The 14,358-nt window shown below is 42.3% G+C and overlaps 1 protein-coding gene across 6 annotated transcripts in view; it reads right to left on the reverse strand.

Moving 5' to 3' along the window:
• ttll5 (tubulin tyrosine ligase-like family, member 5) overlaps positions 1–14,277 on the reverse strand; it is a 96,696-nt gene extending 82,419 nt beyond the window's left edge. For 5 of the 6 annotated variants that reach the window (XR_006832917.1, XM_046309461.1, XM_046309460.1 and 2 more), the window contains exons 1-12: positions 14,166–14,277; positions 13,552–13,705; positions 11,607–11,713; positions 11,402–11,484; positions 9,170–9,276; positions 8,738–8,868; positions 8,529–8,611; positions 4,427–4,496; positions 4,236–4,320; positions 2,905–3,006; positions 2,566–2,657; positions 2,093–2,200 (exon numbers count right to left, since the gene is read on the reverse strand). Coding sequence is in view for 5 of the 6 variants with exons in the window: in XM_046309461.1 (XP_046165417.1) it covers positions 2,093–2,200; positions 2,566–2,657; positions 2,905–3,006; positions 4,236–4,320; positions 4,427–4,496; positions 8,529–8,611; positions 8,738–8,868; positions 9,170–9,276; positions 11,402–11,484; positions 11,607–11,713; positions 13,552–13,607 (1,024 nt within the window). In the remaining variant the exon portion in view is untranslated. The remainder of the gene's footprint in view (positions 1–2,092; positions 2,201–2,565; positions 2,658–2,904; positions 3,007–4,235; positions 4,321–4,426; positions 4,497–8,528; positions 8,612–8,737; positions 8,869–9,169; positions 9,277–11,401; positions 11,485–11,606; positions 11,714–13,551; positions 13,706–14,165) is intronic. The other variant, XM_046309459.1, reaches the window with a different exon arrangement.
• Between the last annotated feature and the right edge of the window lie 81 nt (positions 14,278–14,358).

Genomic DNA, 14,358 nt, shown 5'->3' on the forward strand with positions numbered 1-14,358 from the left:
TTGATTTATGGACAAATGTAGGACTAAAGGTTGTTTATAAACTATTGCTGATTCCACACTATGTAGTAGATGTTCTGTGGAATACATGAGCAGTCAGTGGAATGTTTTGTGTAGAACAAAATAAGCCTTTGGCTTGGCTAGATCAGATCTCAGTCAAAACATGTCTTAATCAGCATCTCTCAGTAAAAAGCCTATCCATTAATCATAAGGCATAGTGGTAAAGAGAGCAGCATGGGTGGCATCCTCCCCCAACACACAACTCACCAAGGCAAGTTAGAAGGGGGAAAAAATGGTTGTTTTTACTCTTTCCCACATCTGAGACAGAGTATTAAAGGATTTTGTTACAGTAGGCTCGTTAAGATAGGCAGAGCAAATTGTGCAAAAAGCGCAAATCCCATTTGAAAACAATAAACATTCTATTAAAGACACTAAAAAGGCTTGAAATAGTTTGCTGCAAATTAAGATTACAACCCGCTTTATGGCTATGTGTGGCTGTGGTCCAGAAGTGGCAGAGATTGCATGTTAACTCCGAAACAATAGGCCCTATTTTAGGGACGCATACACCGCCCTCATTACCCACAATTATTTAAACGGACACATCACAGCCTACTAATGTGTTCCTTCTAATTGGTGCATGGCAACATTGCTGGATCATTTCAGAGCATGAATTAACATTGAATTCATGTTTGGGAGATCGTGGGAGGAGGAGAGGAAGGCAGAGAGGGGAGAAGGACGTCGACAGGAGCTGAGAGAGCTGTGGTTTGGGTTGAAATGACTTACGAGAGAAGATCAAGCACACAGTGAAACTGGACTCCCTGAAGCAGAGGCAGGCCTGGCCTCCCTGCACTCGTGTTTTATACTGGCTCATACAGTACATGTCTCCACAGACACCCAGTCACATATTTAAAAAAGCAACAGGCCCACCTTGAGAGGAGGATGAGAACAGAGGTAGCAGGACGAGGGTGGTCCTCTGGAATTGTCAGGACTAGAGTTGTCACTGTCTTCCTTTGGAAATTTTCTCCAGCAGACACTGGAATTTTATAATTAACTAGCTTGAGGCGTTCTGAAGACAACAAAATTACACCACATTAGACGGTGAACTGATATCACAAAGGGTAATGGGCATGTTTATTAGTCAACTGGCTTTGTGTATAGAACAAAATAGATGGGCCTACTTGCCTGTGTACAGTGTGTGTGTGTGTGTGTGTGCGTGTGTATGCTCACAAGGTTGTGTGTAAGTTCATTGGTGTGTCAAAATCCATTCATGTCCTGTTCTCTCACTCTACTGTCATCTTTCCCTAAAATGACTCATTTCCATCAGGCAAGTACGAAGGCAGGATTAAGGCATGCCGCCCTGGCCCCACCTCATCCCACAAACACCTTCATCTGAACATTTCACACCCTGGGCCCATCTGCCTGTTAAACCCTGTGGTTATGCCTGCCGATCGGGGCACAGATATTATCTCTACACAAGCAATGCTCAGATAACATGCTTTTTGCCCTGGTACACAGCCCCTACAGCCCAAACAATCACAAGTCAGGGTCTATTATGTCTACAGTGGCTTGTCAAAAGTGCAGCCAGGGCTCTCTACTTTTCTAACCAGTGAGAGCACAAAGCAAAGAGAGACAGAGTTACAGACGAGAACAGGAAGAGAACGGGAGACAGAGAGAGAGACAGCGTGCAAGAACGAAAAGGAGACAGAAGGCAGAGGATGCTCAGCAGACCTGGCTGCAGTCAAACCCCAGGTCTCGGAGAGAACGCCAGCGAGAGAGGGAAGACAATTAGTGCCAACACTAACATCAGTAATGGCTCCAAAATGGAGTTCACGCGAGCCTGGTGCTACACAGGAGCAGCCAAGAAAACAGTCACCCTAAATCAGACAGACCTGAATGGCAACAGAAAAAAGGAAACAAATTCCTGCTTCGGTCAACAAGCCGACTCCAAAACCATCCGGACTGTCAGAGAGCAGGACGGATTTGGGAATGTCTGTAGTCTGCACCGAAGAAATGAAGGAGAAAATGAAAGGGTATGGAATCCTACATATTCAAAGCTCGAGCATCAACAAGGCAAGAGTGTGGCAGACAATCTTACCGAAGCAGTTGTTCCTGTGGGGCACAAACATCTTGCAGGCAGTGGCTATCTGCAGCTCAGCGCTCAACACAGCCTTAATCACCAGGTCCTCCACCTGACTCATCAGCACTGGAAAACACAGAAACAGAGAGCAGGCTGACACTCAGTCTGAGACCTGCCATAGGTTAGTCTAGTCTACTTTACACACAGGACTCTAAAGAACTTTACACTGGACACAAATTGGCTAGAATATCTCAACATCTTTAACACAATCTGTGGTTACAGGTTGAGGTGTAGATTCTGCCCTACTGAATACTTTGACAGAGAAGGGTGGGGATCTGGGTGTAAGATTAAATCCGGTAACAGTAAAATTTCTTTGACTGTGCATGGACAATAGCATGGACAATAGCATGGACAATAGCATGGACATTCTGAGCCAGGAGAGGGTGGAGGGGAGGAGGTTCAAAGGAGAGTGAAGAGTTCAGACTACTCACATGTGGTGTCTTTTCCCTCCTGCTTCAAATACCGCAGCATTGCACTCATGCTCCATTTGTTCCCATAATCCTCCACTTCAGGGTCATCACAACTGAAAAGGAAGAAAATAAATATAATGGTCTGGCTTTTTCCAAAACAGTTCATGCTGCAATGTTGAAAAGATTGTCATTAGAAAACCAAAGTGGCAATCTATCTCGCATCTGAAAATCCCATTCAAAAACCAAAACGTGTACGATTTGCTGTTTTCCCAATTCTATGCACCGTCAATAAGCTACATATTAACTTTGAGATTCCTGAAGGAGAATAGAAGTGATTGTTCCCTGCAGATCCCAGGTTACCTGACATAGTCACTGCTCTTCTTGTTCACGCTGTAGTTGGTGAGATGCATGAACTGGTTCTTGATGTTCTTTGTGCCACAGTCATACTTCACGGTGGCAAACCTGTAGGCAGAGTTTAGGTTCAATTAAACAATATCCCAAAACACAGCTTGCAGGAACACAGCTTGCAGGAACACAGGATGCACAAAAAGTTACTATACAGTACAATTCATATGATTGACCTTTGACAGCATTAGAGGGTCTATTAGTAAAGGAGATATGTTCCCCATACTGTACTATGTATTAAAGAGGATTGACACCACATGTGGAATATTGAGAATTCCTTGGCATACAGCGAGTACCCGAATCTAGACAAACCAAATGGAATGTCACAAGATTAAAGTGGTATTCGCAATTCAGCCAGGATTAATTGCCCTCCATTAATAATCAAGCACGGTCTGCGCTAAACAGCCCTGTGCATTTGTGTTTGATTGCCTCACGCATTGCAGCACATCCATCAAGCCTAGCCGAGATGAGCCAATCAGTATGCATCATCCACTCATCGCTGCCCCCAACCCCACATGAGCCCAGACGATCTTAATGATGAATGAATACAGTATTACAGCAGGCTCCAGGTAAAGACACAGGAAAATTGTTGATCTAATATGATAATAAGACAATAACTAAATGTTGCAAATAGCATTGCGGCTGTGGGTCACTCATTTTAAGTCTGTCACTGCATATTTATATCTGAGACTCATAAGATAATTACAGCACAATATCATTCATGTTTAATAAATCTGTAAAACAATTTGAAACAGAGATCTGTCTTCCTGCTTATCAGGGTCCAAGTCTGAGCAAAGAGCATTTGATTATCTCATTGGACCATGGAGACAATGGAGAGCTTTGTTTGAAAGCCCCACCAAATCGTACTACTCATCAGTGGCAGATAGAAACGTTTAGACCGCCCTCTACTGGTCATTATTGCGTGGTAACTTCCTAACTACAGTTGATACTTTTCTTCACTACTTTCATGAGGACAGGAAATAATTCCAAAGCCACTATCCAACATGGACCCTTTTGACCCAATACACACTTCAATGACCTAGCTAATGGAGATTAGATATCCCGTATATAATCATTGGTGGCAGGTAGCCTAGCAGTTAAGGGCGTTGGGCCAGTAACCAAAAGGTCGACCGTTTCGAAGCCGACTAGGTGAAAAATATGTCGATGTGCCCTTGAGCGACACTTGAAACCCTACATGTTCCTGGATGAGAGCTCCTGCTAAATGATTCAAATGTAACTGGACATTGTTTGCATAACACAAAGTAAAGATCCAGCACACAGCTCACCTGGCCAGGCCCTCCTCATAGAGATAGATAGTGAGTGGATCATATGATGTCACCAGCACATACAACCGCACATCAAACTTGAAGTCTGCAAGAAATGTGTTAAACATACATACAACATTACTGCTTTTCTAACTACTGTCTTCATCTGCATAAGTAACTGATTTGACAACACGTGAAGGGGACAAACTCACCGTCAATCAGTAATGGGTTATTGATGTAGCGAGAAACTAAGATGTTCTCGTCCATTGGAATCTGGGTAGGCTTTGTAGGGTAAGGATCATACGTTAGGCTAAATAACACATCAACCATTAGATTACACATACAGTGAGCTCCCAAAGCATTTGACAGTGACACATTGAAATTATACAATGACTATGGGAGGTTAAAGTGCAGACTGTCAGCTTTAATGGGGGTATATTCATCCATACAGGGTGAACCGTTTAGAAATGACAGCACTTTTTCTACAAAGGTATAGGGACAAATTCACTTGTGTATTAAAGTAGTCAAAAGTAAAGTATTTTGTCCCATATTCCTAGCACGCAATGATTACATCAAGCTTGTTGGAAGCATGGCTCTTTTTTTTGGTTGCGTTTCAGATTATTTTGTGCCCAATAGAAATGAATGGTAAATAATGTTTTGTGTCATTTTGGAGTCAGTTTTATCATAAATAAGAATATAATATGTTTCTGAACACTAAACATGCTACCATGACTGCTGATAGTTCTGAATGAATCGTGAATAATGATGGGAGAGAAAGTTAGACACAGATGCACAAACATCATAACCCCAAGACACGCTAACCGCTCACCAACACAACAGAGGAGGTTAGCATTTTTGGGGAGGGGGGGGTATGATATTTATGCGGCTGTAACTTTCTCACTCATCATTAGTCACGATTCATTCCGGAGTACAGAGCCAAAGTACAGAACCAAAACAAAAACATTTGTCACTGTTCCAATACTTTTGGAGCTCACTGTATAATGGACCAGGTCCAGTATGATCAAGTCAGACACATGAAATTGGCCATTCAAAGAGAAAACCCATCCTGTACAGCAGTCTATCAGAGGAGTGGGGTCATTTATGAGTCTGAAATGTGTTGCAGGTGGTGAAGCCGGGAAGGGGTGAGGGAGGTGGAGAGCTACTAACCGTCGGGCTGGCTACAGTTCAGAGAAAACCCCCAAAATGAACATCCTTCTTTCTAAATATCACCCTGACATTCTTTCCACTGTTTCATGAAAATACCCCAGAAGAAAAAGCATGTTTATAGGTTGTCCAAGTCAGAGAACCTTCTGGAGCTCTTCCAAAGCCTTGAAGTGTGTGATTTACTCAACAGTGCTTAATGTCTATGACACACATTGTTTTATACTTAATTTTTCAACAGAATCCACCCCCTCCCGCAAGTAACTGCCATATTGTTTCATTTACAACCTGAGATCCCTCAGGCTATTATCCCCACGTAGCCTTAAGGTGAGTGTATCTACACTTTACAGTGCATTTGGACACTATTCAGAACCCTTTACTTTTTCTACATTTTTTTACGTTACAGCCTTATTCTAATATGTATTAAAAAAAGACAAATCCTCCACATTCTACACACAATACCCCATAATGACAAAGTGAAACAAGGTTCATACATTTTTTTGCAAAAACAGAAATACCTTAATTACATTGGTATTCAGGTATTCAGACCCTTTGCTATCAGACTCGAAATTGAGCTCCTGTTTCCCTTGATCATCCTTGAGATGTTTCTACAACTTGATTGGAGTCCACCTGTGGTAAGTTCAATTGATTGGACATGATTTGGAAAGGCACACACCTGTCTATAAGGTCTCACAGTTGACAGTGCATGTCAGACCAAAAACCAAGCCATGAGGTACAAGGAATTGTCTGTAAAGCGCCAAGACAGGATTGTGTCGTGGCACAGATCTGGGGAAGGGTACCAAAATATTTCTGCATTGAAGGTCCCCAAGAACACAGTAGCCTCCATTCTTTAATGGAAGATGTCTGGAACCACCAAGACTCTTCCTAGAGTGGGCCACCCAGCCAAACTTAGCAATCGGGGGAGAAGGGCCTTGGTCAGGGAGGTGACCAAGAACCTGATGGTCATTCTGACAGAGCTCTAGAGTTCCTCTGTGGAGATGGGAAAACCTTCCAGAAAGACAACCATCTCTGCAGCACTCCACCAATCAGGACTTTGTGGTAGAGTGGCTAGACAGAAGACACTCCTCAACAAAAAGGCACATGACAGCCCGCTTGGAGTTTGCCAAAAGGCACCGAATGACTCTCAGACCATGAGAAACAAGATTCTCTGGTCTGATGAAACCAAGATTGAACTCTTTGGCCTGAATGCCAAGCTTCTAGAGGAAACCTGGCACCATCCCTAAGGTGAAGCATGGTGGGGGCAACATCATACTGTGGGGGGATGTTTTTCAGCAGCAGGGACTGGGAGACAAGTCTCTGAATGTCCTTGAGTGTCCCAGCCAGAGCCCGGACTTGAATGAATACCTCTGAAGAGACCTGAAAATAGCTGTACAGCGATGCTCCCCATCCAACCTGATGGAGCGTGAAAGGATCTGCAAAGAATAATGGGAAAAACTCCCCAAATACAGGGGTGCCAAGCTTGTAAGCATCATCCCAAAGAAAGACTTGATGATGTAATCACTTTGCTTCAACAAAGTACTGAGTAAAGGGTCTGAATACTTATGTAAATGTAATATGTTTTGAAATGTTTTATTAATTTGCTAGAATAAAACAGTTTTTATGGCGTATTGTTTTTATGGGGTATTGTTTGTAGATTGAGGGGGGATGATTTAATCCATTTTAGAAGGCAGTAAAGTAACAAAATGTAAAAGAAGGCAGTAATGTAACAAAATGTAAATGATATTTCCATTTTAGTTTTAATAAATTAGCAAACATTTCTAAAAACATGTTTTTGTTTTGAAATTATGGGATACAGTGTGTAGATTTATAAGGGGAGAAAACTATTTAATCAATTTTAGAATAAGGCTGTAAAGTAACGAAATATGGAAAAAGTCAAGGGGTCTGAATACATTCTGAAGGCACTGTATATACACAAAAGCATGTAATGTAGACACACCTTCAGCCACACCCGTTGCTGACCGGTGTATAAAATAGAGCACACAGTCATGCAATCTCCATAGACAAACATTGACAGTAGAATGGCCTTACTGAAGAGCTCAGTGACTTTACGTGGCACCATCATAGAATGCCACATTTCCAAAAAGTCAGTTTGTCAAATTTCTGCCCTGACAGAGCTGCCCCAGTCGACTATAAGTGCTGTTCTTGTGAAGTGGAAACGTCTAGGAGCAACAAGGGCTTAGCCAGGAAGTGCTAGGCCACACCAGCTCACAGAACAGAACCGCAGAGTGCACAAGCACATAAAAATTGTCTGTACTCGGTTGCACCACTCACTACAGAGTTCCAAAATGCCTTCTGGAAGCAACGTCCGCACAAGAACTGTTCGTCGGGAGCTTCATGAAATGGGTTTCCATGGCCGAGCAGCCACACACAAGAATAAGATCACCATGCACAATGCCAAGTGTCGGCTGGAGTGGTGTAAAGCTCGCCACCATTGGCCTCAGTGAAAACGCGTTCTCTGGAGTGATGAATCACGCGTCCCCATCTGGCAGTCTGGGTTTGGCAGATGCCAGGAAAACACAACATGCCCCAATGCCAAGTGTAAGGTTTGGTGGAGGAGGAATAATGGTCTGGGGCTGTTTTTCATGGTTCGGGCTAGGCCCCTTTGATTTAGTGAATGTAAATCTTAACGCTACAGCATAAAATAAAATTCTAGACAATTCTGTGCTTCCAACTTTGTGGCAACAGTTTGGGAAAGGCCCTTTCCGGTTTCAGTATGACAATGCCCCCGTGTACAAAGCGAGGTCCATACAGAAATGGTTTGACGAGCTCAGGATGGAAGAACTTGACTGGCCTGGCCAGAGCCCTGACTTCAATCCCATCAAACACTTTTGGGATGAATTGGAACGCCGACTGCAAGCCAGACTTAATCGCCCAACATCAGTGCCAACCTCACTAATGCTCGTGGCTGAATGGAAGCAAGTCCCCGCAGCAATGTTCCAACATCTAGTGGAAAGCCTTCCCAGAAGAGTGGAGGCTGTTATAGCACCAAAGGGGGGGGGACCAACTCCATATAAATGCCCATGATTTTGGAATGAGATGTTCGACGAGCAGGTGTCCACATACTGTGTTATACACTAAATGACCAAAAGTAACACTAACAGTACACTGTTCTTCCTATGGTGTATCCCTTACATTGCTGACCAGGTAGATCCCTCGTCCTCTTGAAGATGCTACTGGCTTAATGATCCAGGGGCCCTGGTCCTTGACGAAAGAACCTGGGATGAGGCAGAGAAGACGGGGAAGAGTGGCGTGCTGTGAGAAAGACTAGCGGAGAAACATGGTGGCTTATTGTGTTTACAGTAATGAGAGTCAATAGATGTTAACAGACAAGCAGGACTTACTACAGAACTCCTGGTACTCTGAGGGAAGCACAAAGGTCTGAGGGACGATGTGGAAGTTTTTAAAGCCGTGAGACTGCTGCATCCGCTGGATGTTTTTATACAGCCGATCTTTGCGCGTGAGTTCATATGACCTGGAAATGAACAGGGCCATTGACCTTTCAGCTCGAAATGCTTGAGTTCTCTACTGCTTGGATGCTGATAGAAATAAGAGCTTGTACAAACACAATGGCAACAAGACTACTCTGCATGACAGTTTGATTCATTTCATGTTTTAGAAAGGCACTTGTTCAAACAAAATGTTTTCCTGTGAAAGACAATAAACACAAGGTCGAATTGAAGGGGCTTAAACAAAGAAGCAGTGTGAATTTTTACATCAGGAACTGCAGCAGGCCAAAGTGACTCCACTCTGTGTACAGTTGGACACAGTCGTACCTGGGAAAGTGGTTGACCTTCTGGAAGTCTTGAAGGCTGCGTAGGAGGTAAGGCTTGAGGTGAGACCCCGTCCACATGAGGTTGAAGTCATTACTGTTTGGATGGATCTGAAAAACAGTCCTTCCAGTCAAGCTCAGATCTCAGTTATGTACTTCAGACTATTCAGAGGCAGTACTCACAGTAAGACCAAACAATACGCAAAGGCAGGGGAAATCGTTAAGAAAATTAAAGGACATCATAACAGGAAAAATATAGCCTTGGTGCAAACACAAGGTTTGCACAGTTACTGTTGAATCCCACAGTTCCTGTTTGATATGCATCACATCTGACGGCTTGATAAAGATGGGTCCGAGGCTTAGATCCGATACTCAGCCACTAATCTCTACCTTCAAATCATCTCAAAGGGAAGCCAGCTCACCAGCTATTTTAATCACAATCATAGTAATTTATATCTGTTTTGTTTTATTCATACCCTTCTGCGCTCCTTTGTGAAGAGGCAGGTTTGACATGGGCCAGCACTAACTGCTATGAGAAAGCCAGATGTTTGCAATAGAGGGTTATTAAACTTTGGCTCTGGGATGATGTGGCAGACACTAGCATGTCTTTGATGATGGGTTTAGTGGGAGTCAAGTGGCATTGAAGTGAACAAAAAAATATGAATTAATAGTAAGTGCTTGGATGAAGCAATAATGGGGAGTGTGCTCTTGTGAAACAGGATTAACACTATACTGGGCCAACTTTGTCAGTGTGTGCATTTCCAGGCTTTGACAGACTGTCAGTCAGGAAAAAAACAGACCTATCCCCTTACAACACATGACAGAGAGGAACATACAGTACCAGTCAAAAGTTTGGACACACCAACTCATTCAAGGGTTTTTCTTTATTTTTACTATTTTCTACATTGTAGAATAATAGAAAAGACATAAAAACTAATTAAATAACACACATGGAATCATGTAGTAACCAAAAGTGTTAAACAAATCAAAATATATTTTATATTTGAGATTCTTCAAAGTAGCCACCCTTTGCCTTGATGACAGCTTTGCACACTCTTGACCAGCTTCAGGTAGACACCTGGAATGCATTTCAATTAACAGGTGTGCCTTGTTAAAAGTTAAATAGTGGATTTTATTTCCCATTGAGCCAATCAGTTGTGTTGTGAAAAGGTAGGGGTGGTATACAGAATATAGCCCTATTTGGTAAAAGAACAAGTCCATATTACGGCAAGAACAGCTCAAATAGGCAAAGAGAAATGACAGTCCATCAATACTTTAAGGTCACTCGATTCGGAAAATGTCAGTGCAGTGCAGTCGCAAAAACCATCCAGCGCTTTGATGAAACTGGCTCGCATGAGGAACGCCACAGGAATAGAAGACCCAGAGTTAGCTCTGCGGCAGAGGATAAGGCCATTAGAGTTACCAGCCTCAGAAATTGCAGCCCCAAAAAAATGCTTTGCAGAGTTCAACAGACACATCTCAACATCAACTGTTGAGTGGAGACTGTGTACATCAAGCCTTCATGGTCAAATTGCTGCAAAGAAACCACTCCTAAAGGACACCAATAAGAAGAGACTTGCTTGGTCCATGAAACACGAGCAATGGACATTAGACCGGTGGAAATCTGTCCTTTGGTCGGATGTTGGTTCCAACTGACGTGTCTTTGTGAGACGCAGAGGAGGTGAACTGATGATCTCCGCATGTGTGGTTCCCACCGTGAAGCATGGAGGAGGAGGTGTGATGATGTGGGGGTGTTTTGCTGGTGACACCGTCTGTGATTTATTTTGAATTCAAGGCACACTTAACCAGCATGGCTATCACAGCATTCTGCAGCGATACACCATCCCATCTGGTTTGCGCTTAGTGGGACTCTCATTTGTTTTTCAACAGGACAATGACCCAACACACCTCCAGGCTGTGTAAGGGCTATTTGACCAAGAAGGCATGTGATGGAGTGCTGCATCAGATGACCTGGCTTCCACAATCACCCGACCTCAACCAAATTGAGATGGTTTGGGATGAGTTGGACCGCAGAGTGAAGGAAAAGCAGCCAACAAGTGCTCAGCATATGTGGGAACTACTTCAAGACTGTTGGAAAAGCATTCCAGATGAAGATGGATGAGAGAATGCAAAGCTCTCATCAAGGCAAAGTCAAAATAAAGAAAATGTAGGTGTATTCAAACTTTTGACTGGTACTGTATGTGCAAGTGAATCAGAATGAGATTTCATGTAATACCTCATGGAAACCATGAGTGGTCAGTAAGCCACGAACCAGCCGGCTCTCCGTGCGCACAATCTTGAAGGCCAGGTTATACCGTTCTAAAGACAGAATATGAACATAACATTATCATTCAACAGAAATTAAAGGATTGGGCCAGGATATGAATTCAACCGAATTATATACTCTCATATCTTTAGAATGTTTCTTATGGACATCGTACCTCCAACAGAACGGATGTTTCCATCTTTAGAGACGATGGCTTCAGCAAAGAACACCAGGACTGGGATCTTCCTGCTGAGGCCACTCCAGGCAATGCAAGGATGGTCCCTGATGAGACAGAAAAACAGATCAATAATGTATTCTTACATTGAGAGGGTCATGCAGGGTCAAGCTACTCAAGAGTAGAGTTTATACTTTAAACTCAAAAAATAAAATATGGGCGACAAAATACCCATATAAAGTCCAATAATACAAGAACCTAAATGAGAGGGAAGAGTATCTAAAACACGGCATACCATTAGCCTAAAGCTGTAAAACCTTCCAACGTGTCTTTACTGTCTCATTATGTTGAGTTTAGAGTCCTGATGATGCTACCCTTAGGGTGGTGGAACGCAATCTGACAAGGTGTTTACATTAGCGGAGCAGAGAGTGGTCGAGCCACTATCTCATGGATACTGAACAATAACAAACCTGTCAATTAACAAACACTCTGGTAACATTGCACTGAAAATATCTGATAGGTTGGCTGTGTCTGGTTCTATCAGTGACCATGGTGGAGATAAGGGCCTCTTTACACAACACATACTAGTCCCAGGAAATATATTTTTGTAGTGTAAAGAGTCGGATCTAGATTCAAATCTCTGAGAGACATTTCTCCCACTACCACCGGAGATAGTGTGGGGCACATCTATGCCACTGAGTGCTATAGTGTAACGAAAATTGCTGCCCCACAACACATGTCCCTGCAAAAATGACCTTAATACCAGTAGACAGTATTTTTGGTCTGTTAGCCAAAACCTGTAGGATGTTGTTATTATGCCTGTGTATAAGACTGGGTTACACATTGATTTGTCTACATCACAGGAGCTTTACAACAACCGTATGCTCAGTCTCCTCCAAGGAATTCAGAGAACTTCAGAGTATTTCTGAATCGTTGCATTAATCAAGTGGGCAACATTGTGTGCAATATGATTTACTACATCCAAGGATAAAGTAAGGATAGTGTAAACAGAAAAGTTGCAAATGTGATGTTGAAGAGCGCTAAATATTACTACACATATTTTACTAATGTAAATCCATACTTAAGACGGCATGCTGCTGGAGAAGAACTATCAGACTTGACCATTCTAGATAAGGTTGGGTGCGGTAGTAAACAATACCTGCTCCTGGCTCAGGTATTTAGACATGTCAGACAAAACTGCCACTAGAATTGTGAGCTTTAATGAGATGTAATAGTTAGGCTAGTGCCCTGCAGCATTACCACCAGTAATAACCCAGTATCTACCTAATATAGGCTCAAGTCATAGGTGTCAAACTCAGTCCAATATTAAGCAAGCAGTGCCTAATTATGTAGGCCTATTGCATGTCTTGAGGGAGATTTGTCGGGCACTCAAGACACTTTACATAAATAATAAATTTTAGTCTCTGATGACCATGTATGAGAATGATCTAAGGTGCATTTGCAGATTAATTAGTTGCCAAAGAGTTTAGTAGCCTAATGAAATTTGAATTCAGGACTAGATGAAGACAAGACTGTGAACTTCTTGGCCTCTTCTGCTGTAGTAGTACATGTTCTATTTAAGGACATAATTGAGGTGCCAGGCTATTTAAGTGCCAAATTTATCACATTTATAGACACCAAATAAGCCAGGCTTAATTTAGATTGCATGGTAAGCTCTAGTTAACTAAGTTTAACCACATATTGACACTTTATACAGTATATTTAGATCATACAGGGAGGGATCTGTTCTTACAGTGTTTATTATTGTTGCATGGAAGTACATACTAGAACTATTTGAATTTAATAGGATCTCAGTGGTGGCAATGAGTTTAAACATTGATCTGTGTATTTTTCTGTTACTTAGCACACTTAGCACACTGCTTTTTACAACTAGAAGGAAATGTAACAAAACCATTAGAAACACTTAATCAGAACAGCCACTTACTCTTGCTCGTCCTCTGAGGACTCTGAATCCTCTTTATCCCGGATCACAGTTGGCATTTTCACCACAGTGAAGGGGGAAGTACCTCCTGACGAAATCTGCTTTGAGTCAGGTATCTGGGGTTATGAAGGTGGGCATTTCCAGCTCTCACCGTCTACTGTTGAAATATCAGTCCAGTTAAAACACAGCATTTTCATACTGAAGAAAACACTGCTGTCTGGAATTGAGTTAACTTATAAATCAATAATATCCATGCATAAATTAATATTATGAGGCCATATTAGCACTGCCCAGAAACAAGCTGAATCATAGACCGTCAAACACCTAGCCCTAACAATGTCAAATATGTTGTGTGTTGCTATTACAGCTAACGCTAGCTATGTTACATAGTTATTACTAGCTCATGATACCAGCCAGCTAGGAACTTTATGCAACATCTGAGATTGGTTAGCTACTTATCTAACGTTAGCTAGATAGCTAAATTAGGTAATAAGGTTGGCACGTTAGCTACCTAGCTTTACTGTGGTTTGTAATACAAACTATATGTTCCATTGAGAGAGCAAGCTAACATTCAGGTTATAAATCATGACAGTCGTAGAACTACCATATAAACATACCCAACTCTTCAGCATAGGATAAACTTATGTATTCGAAGAACCACAGTTAGCTAGCTAGCCATCATAAAAAGTCTTCCTGTAGCTAGCCTATTTGTAACTACAACAACTTACTGGCAACCAATGGCGAGAGCATGCGCACTGTCCTCAAGCACGTGACGTTTTGGGCAACACAACATCCAATTTGTGATGAATT

The sequence above is a fragment of the Oncorhynchus gorbuscha genome, linkage group LG17 (genome assembly GCF_021184085.1).
Source record: "Oncorhynchus gorbuscha isolate QuinsamMale2020 ecotype Even-year linkage group LG17, OgorEven_v1.0, whole genome shotgun sequence".
NCBI lineage: Eukaryota > Metazoa > Chordata > Actinopteri > Salmoniformes > Salmonidae > Oncorhynchus > Oncorhynchus gorbuscha.